Source organism: Cinclus cinclus, chromosome 4 (assembly GCF_963662255.1).
Source record: "Cinclus cinclus chromosome 4, bCinCin1.1, whole genome shotgun sequence".
In the NCBI taxonomy this organism is placed as follows: Eukaryota; Metazoa; Chordata; class Aves; order Passeriformes; family Cinclidae; genus Cinclus; species Cinclus cinclus.
The window spans coordinates 43694433-43715197 of NC_085049.1; the positions used below are offsets into that span (position 1 = coordinate 43694433).

Here is a 20765-nt window from a genome sequence, read left to right on the forward strand (position 1 = left end):
CCATGCCTCTGAGTGATGCCTCAACACCCACTCACACATTTCCCCCTGCCCCAATGCCATGTTGTGGGCAGTGCAGGCACCTGGGGAATCCTGGCATAACTTCAGGCCATTCCAGGCAGTTTCCTCTCTGCTGCTGCCAGATCTCACCTCAGTATCTGCAAGGAGGAATTTTTTCCGCAGTAGGCAATCCCAGTAGAACAAGTGATGTAGAGAAGTGAGAGGAAAGGAAAGGTAACAAATCTGTCCAGCAGAAACAAAGCTGACATTTTTGAATTAACAGCAGAAAGTCTGGCCAAACCTTTGAGTCTGGCTTTTAGAGTTTGACCCCTACAGGCAGCGAGTCATCTGGAACAATTCTGAATTTTTTTCTTTATAGTTTTTTTTCCTTAATATTCCTTGAAACAGAGCTGAAGCTGGAAGAAGAAGAACTGGACCATTCAGTCACACCACATGGAGAAAGTGTGCTGAGTGGCAACAGCCAGTGCTGCCTCCTGGTCAGAAGTACCCCGTGAGCAGCACTTGGTGTGTGCAGTGGTGCTGAGCCCTTCTGCCCCCTGGTACCTCTGCTTTGCAGGTGGTACCAACACAGGCTGCCAATTCATGCACAGCATGAACAAGCAAAGGCCACGATTCTCTCCAGCTCCCCTACAGTCAGGTGGAGAATTGAGGAGGCACTGAAAGAGACACATTTGAATCCAGCGGCATAGACAGAGGCAACCTAAAATGCAAATTCCAAGAAAAAAAACAAAAAAACAACCCCCAAAAGCATGTGCATCAGTTCAGTAATGGCAGCAGTACAAAAGAGGCAGTTTGCCCTTAGGATGTCTGTTTCTGCTTTCTTTGTGTGCCTTGTGTGATTGTCCTTTGAATGGCTGTGCACACCTGGACATAGCAGAATGCCAGTACTGGATACCCAAATTATGAAGTACCATTAGAAGCCCTTTGTAAAGCTATAAATTTGTCAGTTGCTCGAATTGAGATTTCTTCGGTAGAGCTATAGTGATTTAACATTTTATGTTCTACTCATTTTCATCACCGTACAGCTGTTACTCACAAGTGCAGTGTTTGGCATCTTGCTCTGGCTAACTACAAATTTTCCAAATATCATTGAAAAGGCAGTTTCTGTCTGACCTATTGTAGTGGATTGGTATTTTGACTTTCTTTACTGGTATTTTAAAATAATTTTCATCTCTGGCACTTTTTTTTTCCTCATATGTATGTCCTGTCCAGTGACAGACAGAGTGCGATAAATTCTGTAGTTTATTTTCAAATGGCAAAATTGCTTCCAACTTCCAACTGGCCTTTTTCTGGAAGATTCATGTCTTCTTTTAGCATTCTCAGTTATCATAGACTTTTAACTTAAAACTCTGACATCAAGGTCTGTCTCTTACACAGGAAACTTTGTGCTCAGACTTGCAAAGCCATGGAAATTTTGTGTAGACGATTGATGTTATTTAAGAAACAGAGTTATGGTACACTGTGCACTTTGAAGACTATTTTTTCCTTTTGTAATCTCTCTGATTATATTCTTCTTATTAATGATATTTCAAAAACATCAGTGGTAAAACTCTGAAAACAAAACGGCAGCATTAAGTGTCTTTAGGGCAAGTAGCAACAAACTTATCCTGTATAAAAGAATACACTTGCTGTTTTCAAGGAAGCACCTTCTAAGAAATTGATGGGAGCAGAAAAAGTTCAACCAAAATACCTGAGGAATTTTAAGTAAGAACTTTCTGTGTTTCTTGTGTGACAAACCACTTAACCTTTGCTACAGAAAGAACAAAAAGCATGCAAATAGGACATTCACATTTGTACACAGCTCCTGAGGCATCCCTGGGCATACAGGGCAGCTACACATTTAATCTCAACCTAATATTAATCTCCTCACTACTTTTAAGAAAAATATCCAGAAATGTTTCCTTCATGAACAGCTCCCCCCAGGTTTTCATCACCTAAGTGTTTTCTCCTCTGCCTCAGGCTGCCTCTTTTCCACCTTCTTTCAAACTGATTAGGGTGTTTTTAGGACAGCACTGACTGTGGGCAGAGGCTGAGCACCTTTCCTGCCCACATCTCCTCTTTCTGGCCTCAGCAAAGGAAGAAGCCCAGCTCTAATGCTTCCAATTATATGTTATTTATCTTTTTATTTGTCTCCCAGATAATAAGATTGCCAGAAATACAGTATAGCAAGGTCAGTAATAATTGGTTGGATATTTACTGTTCTTCAGTGCAGACAGAAGCCATGTTCCCTACTTCCAAGCCACATCAAATTAAATATCATGTAGCCCTTGACTGTTGCAAGAAGCAGCACCCAAACCTTCTACGACACAGGACCATCACCCTTGAACAGGAACCATGGTCAGGACTGGATTATTACTTGCTCAGACAGAAGCTGTGAGAAGAATATTCTGAGTAGGTGAGGTGCCACGAACTGGGCACACCACAGGGCTGACCGGAGGTGCTGGGGGAGAGCAGGACGTGGTGGGGGACAAGCACAGGGAGCGAAACACGTGGCCTTCCATGTTATCCCCTGCTTGGCAAAGGCACAAGAAGAAGTTGTTCTTCTGAAATATTTTTAAGAACCGGGGGGCTAAAAATAGACACAGGGAAACCACAGTGTCCCTGCTTTATGAGTGTGCTCTAGAAAAGCCATCATCCCAATCCAGTGCTTGAGACTGCAGGAGGCCACACAGAACAGTATTCAAAAAAACTAAAGCAGCATCTTTATTTTATACATAACCGTCAGTATAAAAAGTTTATTACATAAGAGCTGTTCTGTTTACAATATATTATATTGCTTCAAGCTGATGCATAAACTTCATACATTACAGTTCTGCTTTGTTTACAATATATTATGTTGGTTAAATGGCAACACTGCAGTTTCTTTTTAATGCACAAAACTGTAAAGCCAAAAATAACATGGAATTGTGTTATTCAGTTTTTAAATTAGGGAACTTATTTTTTTTTTTCTTAGGGAAAAGTCTAAATATACAATTTGTAAAAATTTGCAAAATGCACCTTTCTTTTTTTTTAGGCAAATTACATCTGTAGTCACTGAAATAATTCAGGGCTAGCATCTACAGGGTTTTCTGCTTGAATACTGTTACTTAATTTTTGGAAAATATTTGCAGCTCTATAACCAAAAAAGGAAGTTTAAATGTAACTGAAGTATAGTACAAAACACCATCCAAAGCACTGAAAGAAGAAGCCTATATAATCATGCTACAGAAGTATTTATAAAACTTAAAAGGAATAGTAAGTGTCAGCTCAGTGGTTTATAATGAAGCTAATAAAATTCCAGCTGGTAATCTTAACTGTAATGAACAGCATTTTAACATTCAACCCATGAGAGGTTAATGAAGGCTGTGAACTTTGTGTAACACGAACCATTTCAGATGTTGGAGCTCACCAGATATAATTGGATTCGGGTGGAACATGTGTCTCCTCGGCCCTTTTCAGTGAAGGCGTGTGCTGCCTGTGCTTGCTGCCTGCTGGCCTCAGGGCGCTCACACTGCTGGCTCCATACCCTGCAAAATTAGCCAGTTCAAGAAAAAAGAACCCACAGAAGTGGGCTCACGATCCACAGCTAATATTTCAACTGGAAACTGTCTTTCCCATTTGAACAAAGGATTTTGCGTTGCCTTACAGAAGTGCTCACGCCTGTGTTACTCCTCAGGCTGAACAAAGTCCTGCCAGACAGAAAGATGCCAGGGAGCCCAGGGACCTGAGCACAGCCAGGCTGTCCCTTAGCCTTGGGTTCACATGTGTAACCCCCACACCAGCTGGGTTACAGTCACGATGATCTGCCAGCAAAAGGTTCTAGAGTGGGGTGCCAGCAACCCCTCGGGGACAACCAGCACCAGCTACCTGAGCTGGGCTTTGGTTTATGGATGAATGCAAAGAAAAAGAACACCAGTGACCATAAATACCTGCGGGGAAAAAACCCATCTGAAACAGGCTTACTAAGGCCACTTTGTTGTGGAAAATGAAAGTGAACAATAAAAATGGAATTCAAAGTATTATGTTGTAATTCTTTATAGATTCATTTACCCATCTCATTACTTAAAGCTCATGGAAATGATTTTGAAAAACTGTGTCCTCTGTTCAATTTTTTAAACCACTTATTTTTTTAGAAAACAGCTTTACCAAAGAGTCATCCAATTGATGGAATATGAAACAAGTCTCTCAAGTTAGCTATAAATCTCTCAAGATTTGTTGATTTTGGTTTCAGTTGAAAAGAGTGAATTGCAGTGCATGGACATTAATGGACACTTAAAAGGGGGTGAATTTTGTCCAAATGTCCATTTCACAGCTTCTTTGCTAAAAACAAGAAGAGTGTTGCAGTACTAAACACAGCAGGACTGTACCCTAACTCCAAGTAATGAAGGATGCAAAACCTTGGAGTTTACTCCAATGTGAGACTATTGACTTCTCATCACAAGGCAGGTATGAGCTTTGGTTTTGCTGTACAGGTAATTAACTTCTTCAGTCATGGTCACCTAAGGCATTTATTTGTTTTCATTTGCTGTCTCAGTTTTTTTATAAGAAGATTATGACAGGAAGAAAAAGTTCATACCAAATCAGTTCATAAGTATGAACTGTACTGGTTTATTTTGTATTGGTTCATATTGTATTGGTTCATTTCCTTATATTTTTTTCTAACCATAACTTATATTAATGGTATTTCTCCTTCAGAGAATAGCATGAATACTTAAGCACAAATCCACTAGGTAACAACAGAAAAGTGGACTCCCAGCTTTTACAGCAAATCGAATTTTCACAGCAAAATCCAGCTTAGTTGGATAACACTCTGTTTTTAATGAAAATGCTATACTTATTCTAATATATTTTGATGTGACAAAAATCATATGTATCAACAGATTTTAATAAAAGTGAACATTCAGTTGATGCTGCAATGTAAGGTTCACATTTCTTATGGCTGATTTGTTTTGTAGCTGCAAAATTTTTCAACTTTTTTATTATTGACAGATAAAACACAATGTGAAGTGGTAGGTAGCAGTAATAAATATTAATATCTTCTGGGAGCATATAAAGATTGTATATTGAAGATCTGCTGTTACAGTACCATTGCATGTGAAACATAAAATTAAATCTGAAGTTCTTACTAGATATATCCAATTGTATTTCAAATAATTATACAGTACCATTTTAAGCCCAGTGAAATGATCAGTCACTACAATAGATGGTAAGTGGACCAAAAAGCACAACAGAAATTAATTTTGAGAACTTTAGCTTTGCTTTGGGGCAATGTATTTTGTATGCTTTGGAACACAGGTGGGAGGAGGAGGAGAAAGCCATGAAGTTGATAAGAACAGATCTTGCATAATTCTTCAAGTTTTCCTTAAAATTTCTTAAGGACATTTTATTTTTTCTAAGTTTCAATCAGTTTTAAAACCTGTCAGAGTTTTACTTTCAAAAGTACCTACTCAGCATTTCAAAACTAGCTGCTATTACTGAGGAGTACTGAAGAAATTGGATCCCTTCCATACTATGGCTGAATGACATGTAAGGTCATCCTCTGATGGACACCAGATTCTGGAATTTCAAATACAAAAATGATCTTGATAAAACACTTTCAAATTATTATGAGTTTTTTAAAGGTAGGTAAAATGATGGAGTACTGAAAATCTTTGTTCTATTGCTTGGATTAAATATTAGAGAAAAAGGAATGCAGTGTCATTAATGATGCTGGAAAAGCTTTCAAGACATTAATTTCTGTATAGCATTGAGTGTGCAACACCTCAGATACGACTCTCAGGGTTTGTTTCCCACTTACTTTTATTGCAGTGTCTGCCATGCCAGCCTTCTTTGCAGTGGCATTTGTTGGGCTCCACACAGGTGCCATACAGGCCACAGCTGGGTTCGCAGACAGCTGTAAAAAAGTGAACACATACACCTGGCTTCTTGACATTTCATCCAGAGACAGTCACACTTTTGCTTTCCCTGCTCTTTCACATGATGGGCTGGTCAAGGCACAGGATGAGGCTTACAAAGTAAATCTGTGCCTTTGCACTGAGCACAGTAAGAGCCCTGAAACAGTCCACACTCATCACTTTACCTGAAGGGTCTGGCTCTGCCCCTGGCAAGAGAATCAGGTTGTACAGCAGAGCTGAGCATCCACCAGAACCAGTGGGAGAAGGACAGCTGTCCCCAGCACCTCACTCACAAAATGTTCTCACTGTATTTCAACATGGCAAAGTATTGACATCTTATTAAGCATTTCTCTATTACTAAACTGCTGTTGCTGAGCTGACAAACTGCTGTTTTATGGAAGCTCAAGAGTAGAGAAGAGACTGTGAGGACACTTCTGTAAAAAAGGATTTCTGGTTTTGTAATTTCCTGGAGTCTGTATGATGTATGTCCAGAAAGTAAAATAACCTTGACAACAAACAATTAGTACTGACATGTAAAAAAGATGCTGCACAGTGAGCTCGATGCTCCCACAAGGACCGATGGAGTTGCTTTGGTACTTACGCTTTGAACACAGGTCTCCCTGGTAGCCTTTGGAGCACTTGCATTTATTCTTACCAGTACATTTGCCTCCATTTCGACAGGGTTGATGGCATTTACCTAGAAATTGAAAACACAGAAACAATGGTCTTAGTCCCCTGTGCCACTGAAGACAAGTGTCTGACAAACTTGCTTTGTACCTGAATAACTCATCAGATGTTAGAGCGTGCACTATGGATCCATCGGGAAAGACTCTGCTGGAAGTCTGTGCTTCCAATTTATGAGCATTCTTCTCCTTTGAAAATACCACAATAATTTGGCATGGCCAAAGCCTGTGTGTCCTTGCAGCTTTCACCCAGGTTTGTGCCACTCGGACTCTGCAGAATCCCCCACGACTGGTCAGTATTGACTCCTGCTCTCCTCACCCTTCACAGGGGAGGCAGCACTGGCCAGACTACATGGCTCCAAAGAGCAGGATCCAAACCTGAGGGGCCCCAGCAGAAAACAATCTAGTGACATCTGATTGTCAGTAAGATACTCAGGAGATGACAGATATTGCAGACAGTAAATGGACTGGCTGGGCCTGTCAGCTTGCAGCACAGGCTGGGGAGCATGGGGGTGCTGTGCATGGTGCAATGAGGATGCTCCACATGGCAGATCAGAAAATACGGGCACATTAAAAATACATGCCTTCTTTCCTGTTTGCAAAGAACAGAGCAACGTTGCTAACAGTAATTGGAACTGGCTGACATTTTTCCAAGCTCTTGATCTGGAAATTAGTTTCCTTCACAAACAGATTTTGCCAAAGGCATGGGCTGGGTCTGATGGTGTTGTTGTAGGAAGTCTTGTTTGACTCTGATCGCCCCTACTGGTGGAAGAGAACCACTCTCAATTTCTTTCTTTCTTTCATGCCGGGCATGACACACCAGGGACCTTCTTCAAAGTTAATGTCTGATGTCCCATCATCAGGCTGCCTGTACCTTGTTAGAATTTGTCTGCTTTACTGAACTAATTAAATCTTCATTCATCTCTAGGAAGGGAAGAACAGCACCCAAGAGCTCAGTCACTCCCAAGCAGAGGGAGGCTCACTGTCACCTCCCTGGGCACTCTTGGGCCAACAGGAACTGCACCCTCACTTTCCTGCCACCTTGGTGCCCATATGTACCAGAGCAGCTTTTCTTGTTATTGTCCAAAACCATTTTTCACCTTTTCTAATGCCACTACATTTCCTAGATTCTTCAGAAAAAGAGAAAAAAGGCACCCTTCCTAGATTTAACATTAATATTTACCTGAATCTGTGAACAAACCAAAACTGGAATCTGGGGCAGCAAACAGCTCCCTTTCCCTTTCCCTTTCCCTTTCCCTTTCCCTTTCCCTTTCCCTTTCCCTTTCCCTTTCCCTTTCCCTTTCCCTTTCCCTTTCCCTTTCCCTTTCCCTCTTCTCTTTTTTGTTGTTATGTTTTCTTAAGAAAGGTATGAACTGAGACCTGCATGCCATAATTTAAGTATCAATACTGGCTTTCTGTGCTGATAAGCTCATTTCATGATCACAGACTGCCCTCTCGGGAGCTCAACATCACAGGCAGCACCTGCATAGCCCCCAATCCCTGCAGACCTTTGTGATACACATGTATTGTCAATATAAAAGAAACACTCATTCCTGTTGTACAGAATTATTTTAATAACCCTGAAACAAGTTTCATAAGTAGCTGAACAAATTATGCTAAGGAGAGTTTCTATAAAAGCACAATTTCTCTGCAGGAGCCTTTGGGGTGGGAAACTTCAGGCATTCTAATTTGGAAATATTTGCATCCCAAGTAATTAACAACTGAAAAAGCAATGCTAAAAAAATCAATGTATTTTCCTAGTTCTTTAAGTAAGTCCAGAGGATACGGGTCAAGAGACATGACCCAACTTCCACCAAGTTGCAACAGGCAAGCATTTGGCTCAGCACAGCTCAATTAATTTTGGACTAAGATATTACCACAGAATGAAGGAAAGAGTAATAACTCTCTCTGTTATTGACTGAGAAATGGAAAAAGCAACAAAACAGCTGTTGACAAGAAGGGGAGAGATCCAAAGCAAAACAAAATTCTCTGGATTCAAAGTGAAACACTAATTAGAGACAATGCATACCTATAACTAGAAAAAAAATCTGGAAGATTGTGAATGTTTGTTAGTGTTGTAGACTGGATTCAGTACACTTCACAGGAGTCTTACAGAGGGATTCAATTATTACACAAGCCCTGAAAACATATACTCAATGTGAAAAAAAAAAAAAACAAACCAAAAAAAAACCAAACAAACAACAAAACCTTGCAATTTTCAGAAGATGGCTTTCTGCCTGTTGAAAGGTTTCCCCCCAGCATTATTTTAAGAAACCCATGACTGAATGTAGCTGGCCCTGGATCTTAGAAAATGGAATGAGCTGTGTTTCTGCTTCGGTGTTTCTAAGTCTTGTCTAGATTTCCTGCCATCTAATGCTGTGCAGGTGCTGGTGCAGCGCCCAGAGGTGATGACAGCTGTCAATCACAGTCTGACAATTCCAGCCCTGTCTTTACAAGAGCCAGAATGAGTGCATAGCTTTTCTTGCTCTCATTGACATTGTCCCAGTTAAGGTTTTAGCATGCTGTGATCCTGAATTTGCTTTTTTTTTCCTTTTGTATAGAAACAAGTTTACTTCCTATATATTAATTAATTAGAGTTTCACAGGTAAGCCTTTCCAGGAAATCAACACAGTTGCACTTATCCCAAGTACCAGTAGACAAATATGAGCATCAGCTCCTCAGACAGATCAATTAAGTGGACTGCCTTTAATTATATATGCTGTAATAACAGTTCTAAGAATTCTCCTCAAAAACCACCACCACACATAAAATGCATGGTTCTCTCTTTGAACCAAACTTCGATCTTCATCTGAAAAATGCCAACAATGTTGACCTTTTGGGGACTGAAGAAATGGGGTTCTGCCAAATAGTCAAATTTGAACTTGATGAAAGCCTGGTTACTAGTGAAAACAGAACAGGGCAGGGGGTGAGATGGTCCAGCAATGAATCAAACTTCTAAGTAGGAAACTTGTTTGGAGGCGTGTGGCATCTGACTCTGAGGGTTCCAAACTGCTGTGTGAGACCCTTGTTTTGCACTCAGTGGAGGCAGGACACGTTACCATTTAGGCATTGACACTAGAAGAAGCTGACATACATGAAAGCAAGCACACAGAGATGCTACTCACTAATTTCACACTGGTCTCCTTCATAGCCTGAAGGACAAATGCATTTTCCCAGATAGAAACATGTCCCTCCATTGAAACAGGTTGTTGTACAGTTTGCTGAAACAAATAAAAGAGGAATGAACTAAGTCGTTAATATGAACTAGGACTAACTTGGACTTAACATTCTCTGCTGTTCATCATAAATAAACATTGAGTAGGTTGTAAAAGCAGGATTAACCTCTTTTCATCTGGTTTACAAAGTAAGACTGAAATGCAGTAATTCCTACATAATGCTTTACATGGGCAAACACACAAGGCAATACAGAATGAGACAAGTGAACAATACAGCAATGAGCTCTCTGAGGACAGACTGTGCTACATCTCTATCAGACCCCACACATAAAGCTCATTGAAGGATTAAGGCACTATTGCTATTGAAACTGCCACCAAAAGAATAAAAGGAGCACAGCCTAGGACTGGAAGCTACTTCTACAAGAGGATACTTCACTACAGTTTTTAAGTAATCCTTTGACTAAAAAAAGTCTGTGAGTTTTGCTGTGTGGTGACATAAATGCAAATGCTCTGACTTTCAGCTGCCGAATGACTTACATTGTGATAGATGTGACTTTTCACCAGACATCTGGGATTCACATTAATCCTTCAAGGCATCAGGAGTATTTAATTAAAGTGCACATTTGAAGCATTTTCTAAATGTGGTACAAGTTTGTTCAAAGACTAAATACAAGACATGAAGGCATTGACACCAACACTTTGTGCAAAATAATAAGGTTCCCACTATTGTGCTGAAAAGTCCTCTAGGACCTTTTGCATTCAGTCTTTTCTTTACATAGACCTGCAACAGCAAGTGCAGCACGATATTCTGCTCAGCCATGAGCAGTTATATTTCTGCAGGAAATTACTTGTTTTTTTCTACACAGTAGCTTAGACTGTTCCAAATTACTGTTCTGAACAACTGATTGTTGTTTTTTACCCTTCATGAGCCCCAACGTGCAACAAAAAATGAACAGCTTACATATTTTTTCATGTGTCCAGACGCAGCATACTAATTTACTAAATAATTAGTAAAATTATTTTTACTACAGGAAACTAGAGGTCAAATAGAGGGGGTTTTTTTTGTAATTTTTTTATCCCCCCCCAAGAAATAGAAGTAATTTTTGGGATAAGATCCACAGTTTTCAGTGGATCAACTGAAGTGATTATCCAAACTTCCCTTCACAGAGCTGGGATGTATGGATACCTATAAATCCCTGTATTATTCCAACAGCTGCCAGGCTGTGCTACAGCACCTATTTTAAGAACCACAGTATTTTAAAAACTTATTTACTTATCGCTTGCCTGACTTTCCAAAATGCAGTCCTAGAGGGAAACTGCCAGAGGTGAATAAGGAGAGGCTGCTGCGAGCAGAGCAGAGCCGGGGGTTTAGCTGGCGTTTACCTTTGTCGCAGTTGATGCCGTAGAACCCCGGGGGGCAGATGCAGAGGCCGGGTGTGATGCAGAGCCCGCCGTTCATGCAGCGAGGAACACACAGGGCTGAGGAATGGGAAGAGCAGAAAAAGCATTGCTGGTGGGATAGCAATTGGTATTTAAATACATGGCATGTTGACTCCTTAAGCTACTTTTCCTTCTGCTTGTTGTTCAAGTCACCTTTGCAAAGTCCCTCTGGTAAGGGGTTAAATCTATTACAGCTTTGGTTTGTATCTGGCAATTTCTGTATAGTGCTACTAAAACCTGTAGGCTAATTCAAGTTCAAATCTGATTCCACATGTAAGCAGAAATTGTCTCTTTTATAGTTAAATACCAGACAGAGGAGAGCAAAGTATCCACATACACCTACACACTCTGGATATTTAAAATCCCCCCAGACAATTACTCTCTATGACTGTATTCTGGTTCCTCAGCTGTGCAGGCAGGACTATCTCAGAGGGGTCAGTAACTCAATGGGGTTCCCAGACAGGCTTTACAATGAACTTTCCCTATTCCTGCACACCTGAGCTTAAGCATGGCTACCTAATTTTGGCTAGGAAAACCTGCTGCACTGCCAAACTGTCCTGCATGCTCTCAGTGAATTTTCTCTAGAGCTCCTGTGCTCTTCCAAAACCTCTATGCCTTGTGGCCACCCCAAAAGGCTCTTCAGGGAGACATGTTAGGGGGCAATGCTTCACTTTGCGGTTGCCCACAGTTGCCCACAATGCAGCAAGGTTGTGTCCATGCTAGTGAGTCAAACAGCACCCAGACATGGGGCCAAATGGCCCTGTGAAATCATCTTGTGAAATTCTTGGTGGCTCGGCTTTGTTCCGACTGACTAGCAAATCCTCCTGGCCATGGCCCTGGGTTGAGTAGTGACCGTGGGCTCCTCCCAGGAATGAGTTTATAATGGGTTTGTTGGAAGGTAAGAGTTTATTAAACATAGGAATGTAAGCTGTGCCAGTCGCTCTCCAGGCCAGAGAACAGTCCTTGATCTGTATTTAATATTTCTGATGTAGCCAGATTATCTGGGAGTGAATGATTATATTAGAGTAGGATGCCCATGGGGGTGGGCATCTCCAGTCACCCTGGGGAGGGACTGCCACTGGGAAAAGGAAGGGAGGGATAGGAAGAAGTTTCCTTGCCAAGTCACACTAATTTCCCAGTTCTTCACTCCTAGAAACATTGTTTTGGGCTATTATCCCCTCATGGAAGACAAAGAGAATCTTCCCTTTATCTTCCCATTTTTGTTTTCAGCCTGCTTACAAATCTGATCCTATCTGCAAATAAACAAATGCAGAGCATCCAAAGCACTGGTTTTTGTTTCCCAGCTAGTCCTCATTAGCAGAAGAATTTTATTTAATCTTCTTGCCAGATGGATTCCCTGTGATTAAGGATCACTTAGCTATTGCATCAGTTTTTGTTAAAAGCAATTTGTGAAAGAGAAAATATTTTTCATGTAAGCAATTTGTATTTCCACCAGACCATGGATGACAATAACAATTCTCTTACATGTTTGAACTCAAAATATACAAAATCTTCAGAATAGTCCAGTCTTAATTTTTGGAGAGCCTACAGTGCAGGAGATACAGTTTTATTGAGACTGGGATAAAGAAGATAGTTGAGATTTTTTATTAAATTACCTTTCTCACAATGAGGCCCATAAAATCCATCAGGACATTCACAGACATGTCTTTCGTTGCAAACTCCTCCATTTCTGCATCCTCCCGGACATTCCGCTTCATAAAATATAGCAACAATCTTAATTAAAATGCTTATACTTCAGCTGCCAGCCAGATCTCAGTAGGATCAATATATTTCTTTGACACAGCAGTTAAAATATTTGCTGGCAGACAAACACTGAAGAAATGGAAATTCAGCTAAGATTTTTTCAAGATAAAGTAGTTTCTCTTTTAGTAGTCTACAAATAGAAGTTCCATCCTGTGTTCACTCAGGTGATGCACTTGACAGACTCTGCATTTTCATTGCTCTACTGCTCTGTAAGTGCATGAGCAATAAAGATGTTCTGCTCAATCTAGCACTTCCTTTTCCATGTGGAAATGAGCAAGCAACTTAGTGCAGAACTTGCATGGCTGGTTAGACCTACCCTTAGTGTGCAGGACCAGTTTTGATTTCTGAAGCCTGAAGTAGACCTCACAGCAACTTGCATTGCATTAATTACCACATCTGTTACTACTACATTGAGGTGACAGTGATGAAATCTGTGCTCATATGAAAGAGTGAGCATCAAGGCTAAATGGAAGAAGGCCAGAAAGGAAGATGAAAGCACTCCTGCACAACAGTTCTGTATCATCATCAACTCTCATTCATATCTCAATTATTGATCAAATATGTAAAAGCATTTGGCAACACTGGCAGGATTATACAAGAATGAGAGATACCTCTGGGTGCCACCACCATCCTCAAAACACCAGAGTCCACCAAACAAGAAGGCAAACTAAATCAAGCCCTATGGAACACCATCAAAAAGGCTGCTGGGTAGAAAAACAATTACTCAAAAATACCTTCCCAGATCCCTCACAGAGAATAAGGCAGGCAGGAGAGACTGCCTATTCCCATTAGAAAAACTTAACATCAGTAGGTATCAGTGGTAGGCACAACCTCTTCATCTTGATGCTCTGCTGTGTGACATTCCAAGTGAGAAGGTTCAAAACCTCTGAGGTAAAATGATATGCTTTAAAAGTAAAGCTGTTTGCAGTTGTAGCAATTGTAGGAAAGGTTTTTTGCTCCTACTGTGTTCTAACACTGTATTCTACTACTCTTTCTGGAAATGCTTCTCTCTTTGTACTCAAATGCAAAGCTGCTATTCATTACCAAAAAAATGCATACTTAAATACATACCATTTCAAGAAGAAAAATAGGAAAACATGTATTTTTTCTTTGTGAACACCTCTTAGCCACAACAAATCCTCTCTTATCTACATAATTGCTCCCTTGCTTCCCTCACTTCCATTTGGGGCCTTTCTGTATGGCCAGGGATAACTAGAAACCATGACTAGGGCCCTGACAGGAGCTCTTCACCATGTCTGATATATCTCAGAGGAAGGAAACTCACGCCTACTTTAACACCAACTAATAAAGGCATTCTTATCCTTCTCAGCATCTGTCCCAAAACACTGCTGCATCCACCTTACTAGACAAAGGGCAGGAATGGGAGTTATTCCAGTATGGGCTGGAAGAGATGATGTGAGAAAGCTCTTCCTCTGCATGTCTCTACAGTTAGAAAATCTTTGTTGTGTATCTCAGCTGGCTTCAGGAACAAAGGACTGGGACAATAATCAACCCCAGGTTTCTTGAGAAGTCATATGATGCACTACTAAATTGCTATATATTACAACTCAGATAAAAATGGTAAAAACAAATAATGACACAGAAATGATAACTTGGATGAATGCTACTACTAAACTGAGTTTGGAGCCTTTCCTCTGTAAGCTATTATTTTCCAAAATACAGACCTGTAACTCTGCTGTCCCTATTGGAATACCCCAATGCTATTTCTGAAGTTTATTGAGTTCAGTATCCTTGAGTTGAACTGAAAATAAAAAGATAGGAAAAGCTTTGTGTTGTATTTACACCAGATATACAAGTTCATACATGAGATCTGATTGATTTTGTGTCCTTTGAGTTTCCATTTTTCTTCCTATTTCTCTGCCCACTTCTTCTCCCCCTCCTCCACTTTCCCTGGGCTAATTGGCAGCAACAAGGCTTCAAAGGAGACAAGCAGCTTTGCTATTTGTGCGTAGTGAGGTTTCAAAGAATAAAGAGCTCTTGCTCCCACTGCTCATTCTTTGAAGCCACACTACAGCCAATTATCCCAGAAAAAATAGTGCAGAGAAGAAAATGTGGGACCGTGAATGAAGATTTAGTAGGAGAATAAAAATTTTGTTCTTTGTACATCAGCCCTGTCATGGGGTTAATTTGATACAATTGCATATGATGTGGGATAATTATCTTATCTTAGACACGGATTTTTCAGTTTCCATACCCTCAGCTTAAAATGATAATTATAGTTGTTTGTGGTGTATCAAATTAATTCAGAAAGTCTTATTAAATAGTGCTTATGGTTCATAGATCAGTTGATTGAACAAGTGCTCTCCTTTCCAAGCAAACACTGCAGTAACTTCAGGGTCCTCTTCTCCTACCAGCCTCTGTGTCTTCTGTGTGCTTACTGCTTGATTGCTGGAAGTACTGAACACCAACTTCCACCATTTACCTGTATCAAAAGTCAAGAGGTTGCAGAAGGTACTGAGCGAGAGAGAAGGTAAAGCCAAGCTTTGCAGAAATTTTCTGATTTAAGATTTTTGTATTCAGTTTGGATGTGCAAGTTTGAGATTTAGGGAGCTGAAGACACCAAGCTGGAGCTAAGGCACTGACAGCATTAATTGATACCAGTGTCCCACCATAGTTCCCAGAAGGTCAGTTCCCCAGATGATGTGCCATTTCTGGAAACATTAATCTCAGCCTACTTTCACAGAACTAGCTCTCCTCCAAGCACCTCAAATCGTTTGCTGACAGGGGCTTTTCATATGATACATCTCTGTATCATCAGTGTCCTTCAAGTGATGAGCAGTGAACAGGAGGAAGGAGAGATGTCTCCAACCCAGTCTGCTAAGGGAGTTCAGTAAGAAAAGGCTCAGTAAACATGTAGTAAATGATCAGCAAATGCTCACATAGCCAGAAAGGCTGGAATTCACCATGATTGCTACACATTGTGTGACTGCTTTATTTTCATCCTCTTTAGCTCTTATCCTAAATGAAACGTAAGACAATTAGGTGACCTGGTCTAACAGCATTCCAGCATGTTTTCTTCAGTGTTACCTTGCTGACAGGTTTTAAAGAAGATGGCATTCTGAGGGGTCTGGAGAATAATATTGCCTTCTGAATTCATTATGATCACATTCACTTCAAATGCAGCGACCCCATCTTGTTTTCCAAGGCAAGGAAATCCAACCTGAACAACTAAAAGGATAATAGTACCAATTATACTTATATTTACATGCACATATACATATATACGCATACATTGAAATATTAAAAAAAAACAAAACAAAAAACAACACTATAGATGTATTTAAGCTTTGGAGGAATGCCATTGAAGAAAACTGGCAACATAGAGACACACAGATCCCTTTATTCAGAGGTGTCTCTAGGGTTAGAAGTACAGCAGCACAGGAGAAGAGCTTGTGCTTATTTGCTGAAATAACCTCAAGAGTCTATAGCACAGACAGTGATCTTAACACAACCATACTTTTATTGCAGATGAGGAAATTACTCATGTGGAGGTATTTAAGGGTATATCAAAACAAGCTGGAAGCCTACTTTTAATTTTCTGATTTGAACTGCTCACTTCTGAGCAGTTTCTATGCTGACATATGATTTTTGTAAAAACATATAATTTGGGAAAAAAGTTACTTTAGATAAGATTTCTGGTTTGGATGTTGCAATTAATACCTAAATAAGATACTGATCTAACCAAAACTTACTCCATAAAGTCCTGACAAAATGGTACACTTGAAAAGTATAATCATGGGTGCAGTTTTTAAGAAGATATAGACACCTCACTCTGACAGAACCCGTTAAGCATAGTGATATTTGGACTTTGCCTTTCCAGGAAAAGTATTCAAACTCCTTTTAAATACAAAGAGTTTAAGCTACTAACTAAGGCCAGTAAATCTGGAGTATTTTAATGATGAAGTAAGTCCAGTACCTCAGAACTATGGAATTCTCTGCTGTGATTGGCACAAGAGATTTTGAATAATCTTCAAATGAAATTATTTTATCTCTTTTCTTCAAAATTGGCTCTTCTTAGCTGCTTTATAAGTCAATTCCAACTAATAGAAATTGTTTATTCCTTTCTTCTGAAGCTGGCCTGAGGCTTCCAAATGAAACACAGAGCTAAGAGCCATACATTTGGGTTGGTTTAGACTGTTTTTTACAAAAATTTTGTAAGCTATAATTTAGCTTTTTTTGTTATTTGGTGCCTTGATAAAATACAGAATATTTTATTGCTGAAACACATTCTGCCTCTGGTAAGTCCTACAGACTGAAAAGTTGCTTGCAGTTCTCATTCTAAATCAATTACACAGTCCAAGGGCTTTCACACCAACCTTTGCAAAGACCAAAACCATGTAACCATGTGTCAAGAAGGAAACTCTTACAGTTGGTTTTTAAAAAATACATTTTAAATGCTGTGAACTTCTTAAACCATAGTAACTGTCTCATAGCATAAGTGCAGGAAATCAGTGCTTGGATTGGGATGTATTTTAGTTGAACAAATTGCAATGGGGAGGAAGGTGTGGCAGACTGTTAATGACAGCACCATAGCAGTATCTAGATTTCACTGAATTCATAGCAGCCCCTGAACTCCCCTGAGATGGGGCTGTGGTTTAAATGCCTAGGGAAAAACCCAGCAATGCATCCCTAGAGTCCAAGGCCACAGATCATAAATTTATTATTCCAGAACTGCCTACTCTGGAAGCATCCAAATTTACTTACCATGTGTCCGAACAGCTAGGCACACGGATATGGAGCAAAGGACCCTCCTGTGAGCAAAAACAACCTGGATCCTGGCTGAACTCTGTGGTGGTTCAGAGTTGAAATAAAGCCCCTAAGCTTTTCCCAAATTTTTGTATTTTTATGCCTGTTTGAATAATGCTAAGAATTCACCAAAAGCACCACTATCAAACCAAAGCACAGAGAGAAGTCCCCTGCATCAAAAAACACATCCATGATCTCCCATGGCTCATCACAATGCTGACCAGGGCCACCGTAGGGCAAACCTCAGCTCTGGTCCCTGCTTCCCAAATACAGGATGCAGTTTACATTTGTCCATCCCTGGATAAAAAGAAAGAGACGGAATCACAGATATGGGCTTCTTTCTGTTAACCATCGTTCCACCACCAGGCCAGAAAACAGCCTCTCCTGCACATAAACATTTCTGTATCTTCTGGAGCACTTGTATCCAGGGCTGCAGAGCAGATGGCTCTAACAGGAGCAAAGAAAGTTTAACTAAATTGAAAAGGAACCTAAGGAAACCTAGTGACTTAAATCTAATTTAATTTTAGGTAGTAATTAGAATGTGCTCCTAGGATGCAGAAGATGCAGGTTTAACACCTTTTGTCTGGGAGGTCATGCCTTTTCCCTCTGCTCAGGAAACTGATGTTCTCTAAATTGTCTTCAGTAGAAGCAGGCTGAGAGTAGCTCTCTATGTCTGCAAGTCCTTCAAGTTTACAAGCAATTACCTTACCCACTAACCAAATATGCCAAGGCCAACAACAAAAAACACCTTTAGTCTCAGGTGGGACTGCTTAAGGGACATCTCTGAATGACCAGTCTCACTAGAAGCTGGCATGAAAGGTCTGGAGAGGAGTGGGAGCCCATACACAGCCCTGCAGCCCACTGTCACTCTACCAGCATGGCAGACAGAGCAGAGATGGTGCTGCACTCAGAAAAGACACTGATTTCTGCCACTGAGCTTGGAGAGATTTTCAGCCTCTTTGGATGCTCAGCACCTATATTTTAATGTCTCAACACCAGCAGCGAGGAGGGAGAGAAGGTCTTGTTGTGGTGGCTGCATGAAATGCACAAAGTAGCACTGTCAGCAGCCTGGTCACACCAGCCTGCACCAGCACTGCAGTGCCTGGGTCAGACAGGGACAGGAGGGGCCAACCCAGGGCACTCAGGGGGCCAGCTCTTTCTCAGTCACAGGCCACTACATTGCTTCTGGGCACAGACCTATAGCTGTGTTTACCTTTCTGAGTGTGGTGTTCAAGATGTTAATCACTGATACAAAAATTACTCACTTTATTTTGAACTTGCTAACCTCAGACTGAACCACTGGACCTTCATAGGCTTTCCCCTGCAGGCAGAAATGAGCAGCCAGCTGCTTGTCATTGGGCAGGTATCCACACTCCTCCCAAATATCTTCTTTTGCACAATCTGATCGGTCAGCTCTTTAACCTCCCACTGAAAAGCATCTTCTACAGCCTTCTTAACATCTTACCAGGTCTAATAATATCCATGTTGTGACCACTGAATTGGGCACCAATTCTGGGACTTGGGAATGGGTTTTCAAATAGGTCTAAGGAACCTAGGTGATTTAAATCTCACTTAAATCCAAAGAGAGTTTGTTACCTCATCTCAGGATCTACCAAATTAGAGAAAGCTAAGAGAAGGACAAGGCTGCACCTAATGAGGAGCAATTGAGTAGGTTGTGACTCTTCAGTCAGGCAAAGAGAAAAAAAAAATCAGGGGATACATAATAGATGTGTACAAAATCATGGATAGAATGAACAGTATAGATTGACTAGTGCCTCTACCAGTGCAAGGACCAGTGCCCATCAGATGAAGCTGTTGTAGCCAGACTTGAAACAACAGGAGGGGAATCTTCATACATTGGATGGTAGTGAACTCTTTCCAAGGTGATTGGAGATAACCGAAGATGATATGGACTCAAGGAGAGCCTGGAGAAGTACTGGAAAAAGAGATCTATAACCCATGTGGGCTTATAAAATAGACAAGTCACTTAAGACAAAGGAAATCCTCAAGCTGAAGGTAGTAAAAGCTGAGAGAGTAGACAGAAGTATCACATATGCTCGTCCTCCTTTTGCTCTTCCACAGGTCTTCTTATGGCCACCGTTGGCCATAAGGCAAACACAGGTTAGAGAGGCCCTACACCACTAAAGCTGTTCATATGCCTTGCTTGGAGACAAATATCTTCAAAGCAGTTTTAAGAGTCCACTGATTTTTAAAAAAACACGGGGTTTAATTACCTCTGAATAAGGTATCTGTTAATCCTCATTCTTGTTTCCCACGCTCATATTTTACTATAGTTGTCATTCCCCTTTTATTTCTCCTTAATTGTCTTTAAGGGCAATTAATTGGCTAAAACACTTTTTCAAAAAATACCATCTGTTGATTTGTTACTAAAAACAAGATTGTGACTCAATTTCTTAGGACATCTGTATGTGTAGAAAAATGCTTTGGTAATGCAGTAGATCCAGGCAAACGAGACTAGATTTGTCAACTCTGTTTTGCCTACATTTAAGTTACAGCAATAACTACAAAGTAGCAAACAATCAATACCTTTATAGCATGTCAATGCTATATTTAGCTAATTTTGGCCAGCTAACAGGCAGTGTAAAAAACCCACTATCATAGTAGTGTCCCACCATTAACAGTGTACATGTTTCATGGTACTGAGCACTGGAACACCAAACAGGACTTAAATGCTGCTTATATATACACCCAGTGCAGCAGTTCCCTGCAGATGATCCATGTAAGGGAACACCCATGGACATGCCCCTATTAGCCCTGGAACTGAGGCACCAATGCTGCCAAAGGGGTCCTTTTTGGCTTTAATAGGATCCCCCATCGTGATGGTTAACAGACCTTCTGCTGCAACTATGAGCTCCCATCTCTGGCCTCCCTGCACTCATAGATTAAGTTTTCCTAAACACAGTTAGAAAGGGGTAATTTTGGTTTAGCCTTTCTAGATAGTTAAAAATTAAAGGAGAAACTAGCTTTTATTTGAGAGTGCTGAGTGCAGCAGAGAGTGCTTTTCACATATCTCACATGCTTTA

General features: G+C 40.6%; 1 protein-coding gene across 1 annotated transcript in view; it reads right to left on the reverse strand.

Annotated features, from left to right (window-relative positions):
• Positions 1-3402: 3402 nt before the first annotated feature.
• WIF1 (WNT inhibitory factor 1) overlaps positions 3403-20765 on the reverse strand; it is a 35678-nt gene continuing 18315 nt past the window's right edge. The window contains exons 4-10 of the mRNA XM_062491173.1: positions 16003-16143; positions 12807-12902; positions 11134-11229; positions 9700-9795; positions 6493-6588; positions 5795-5890; positions 3403-3524 (exon numbers count right to left, since the gene is read on the reverse strand). Coding sequence (XP_062347157.1) covers positions 3403-3524; positions 5795-5890; positions 6493-6588; positions 9700-9795; positions 11134-11229; positions 12807-12902; positions 16003-16143 — 743 coding nt within the window. The remainder of the gene's footprint in view (positions 3525-5794; positions 5891-6492; positions 6589-9699; positions 9796-11133; positions 11230-12806; positions 12903-16002; positions 16144-20765) is intronic.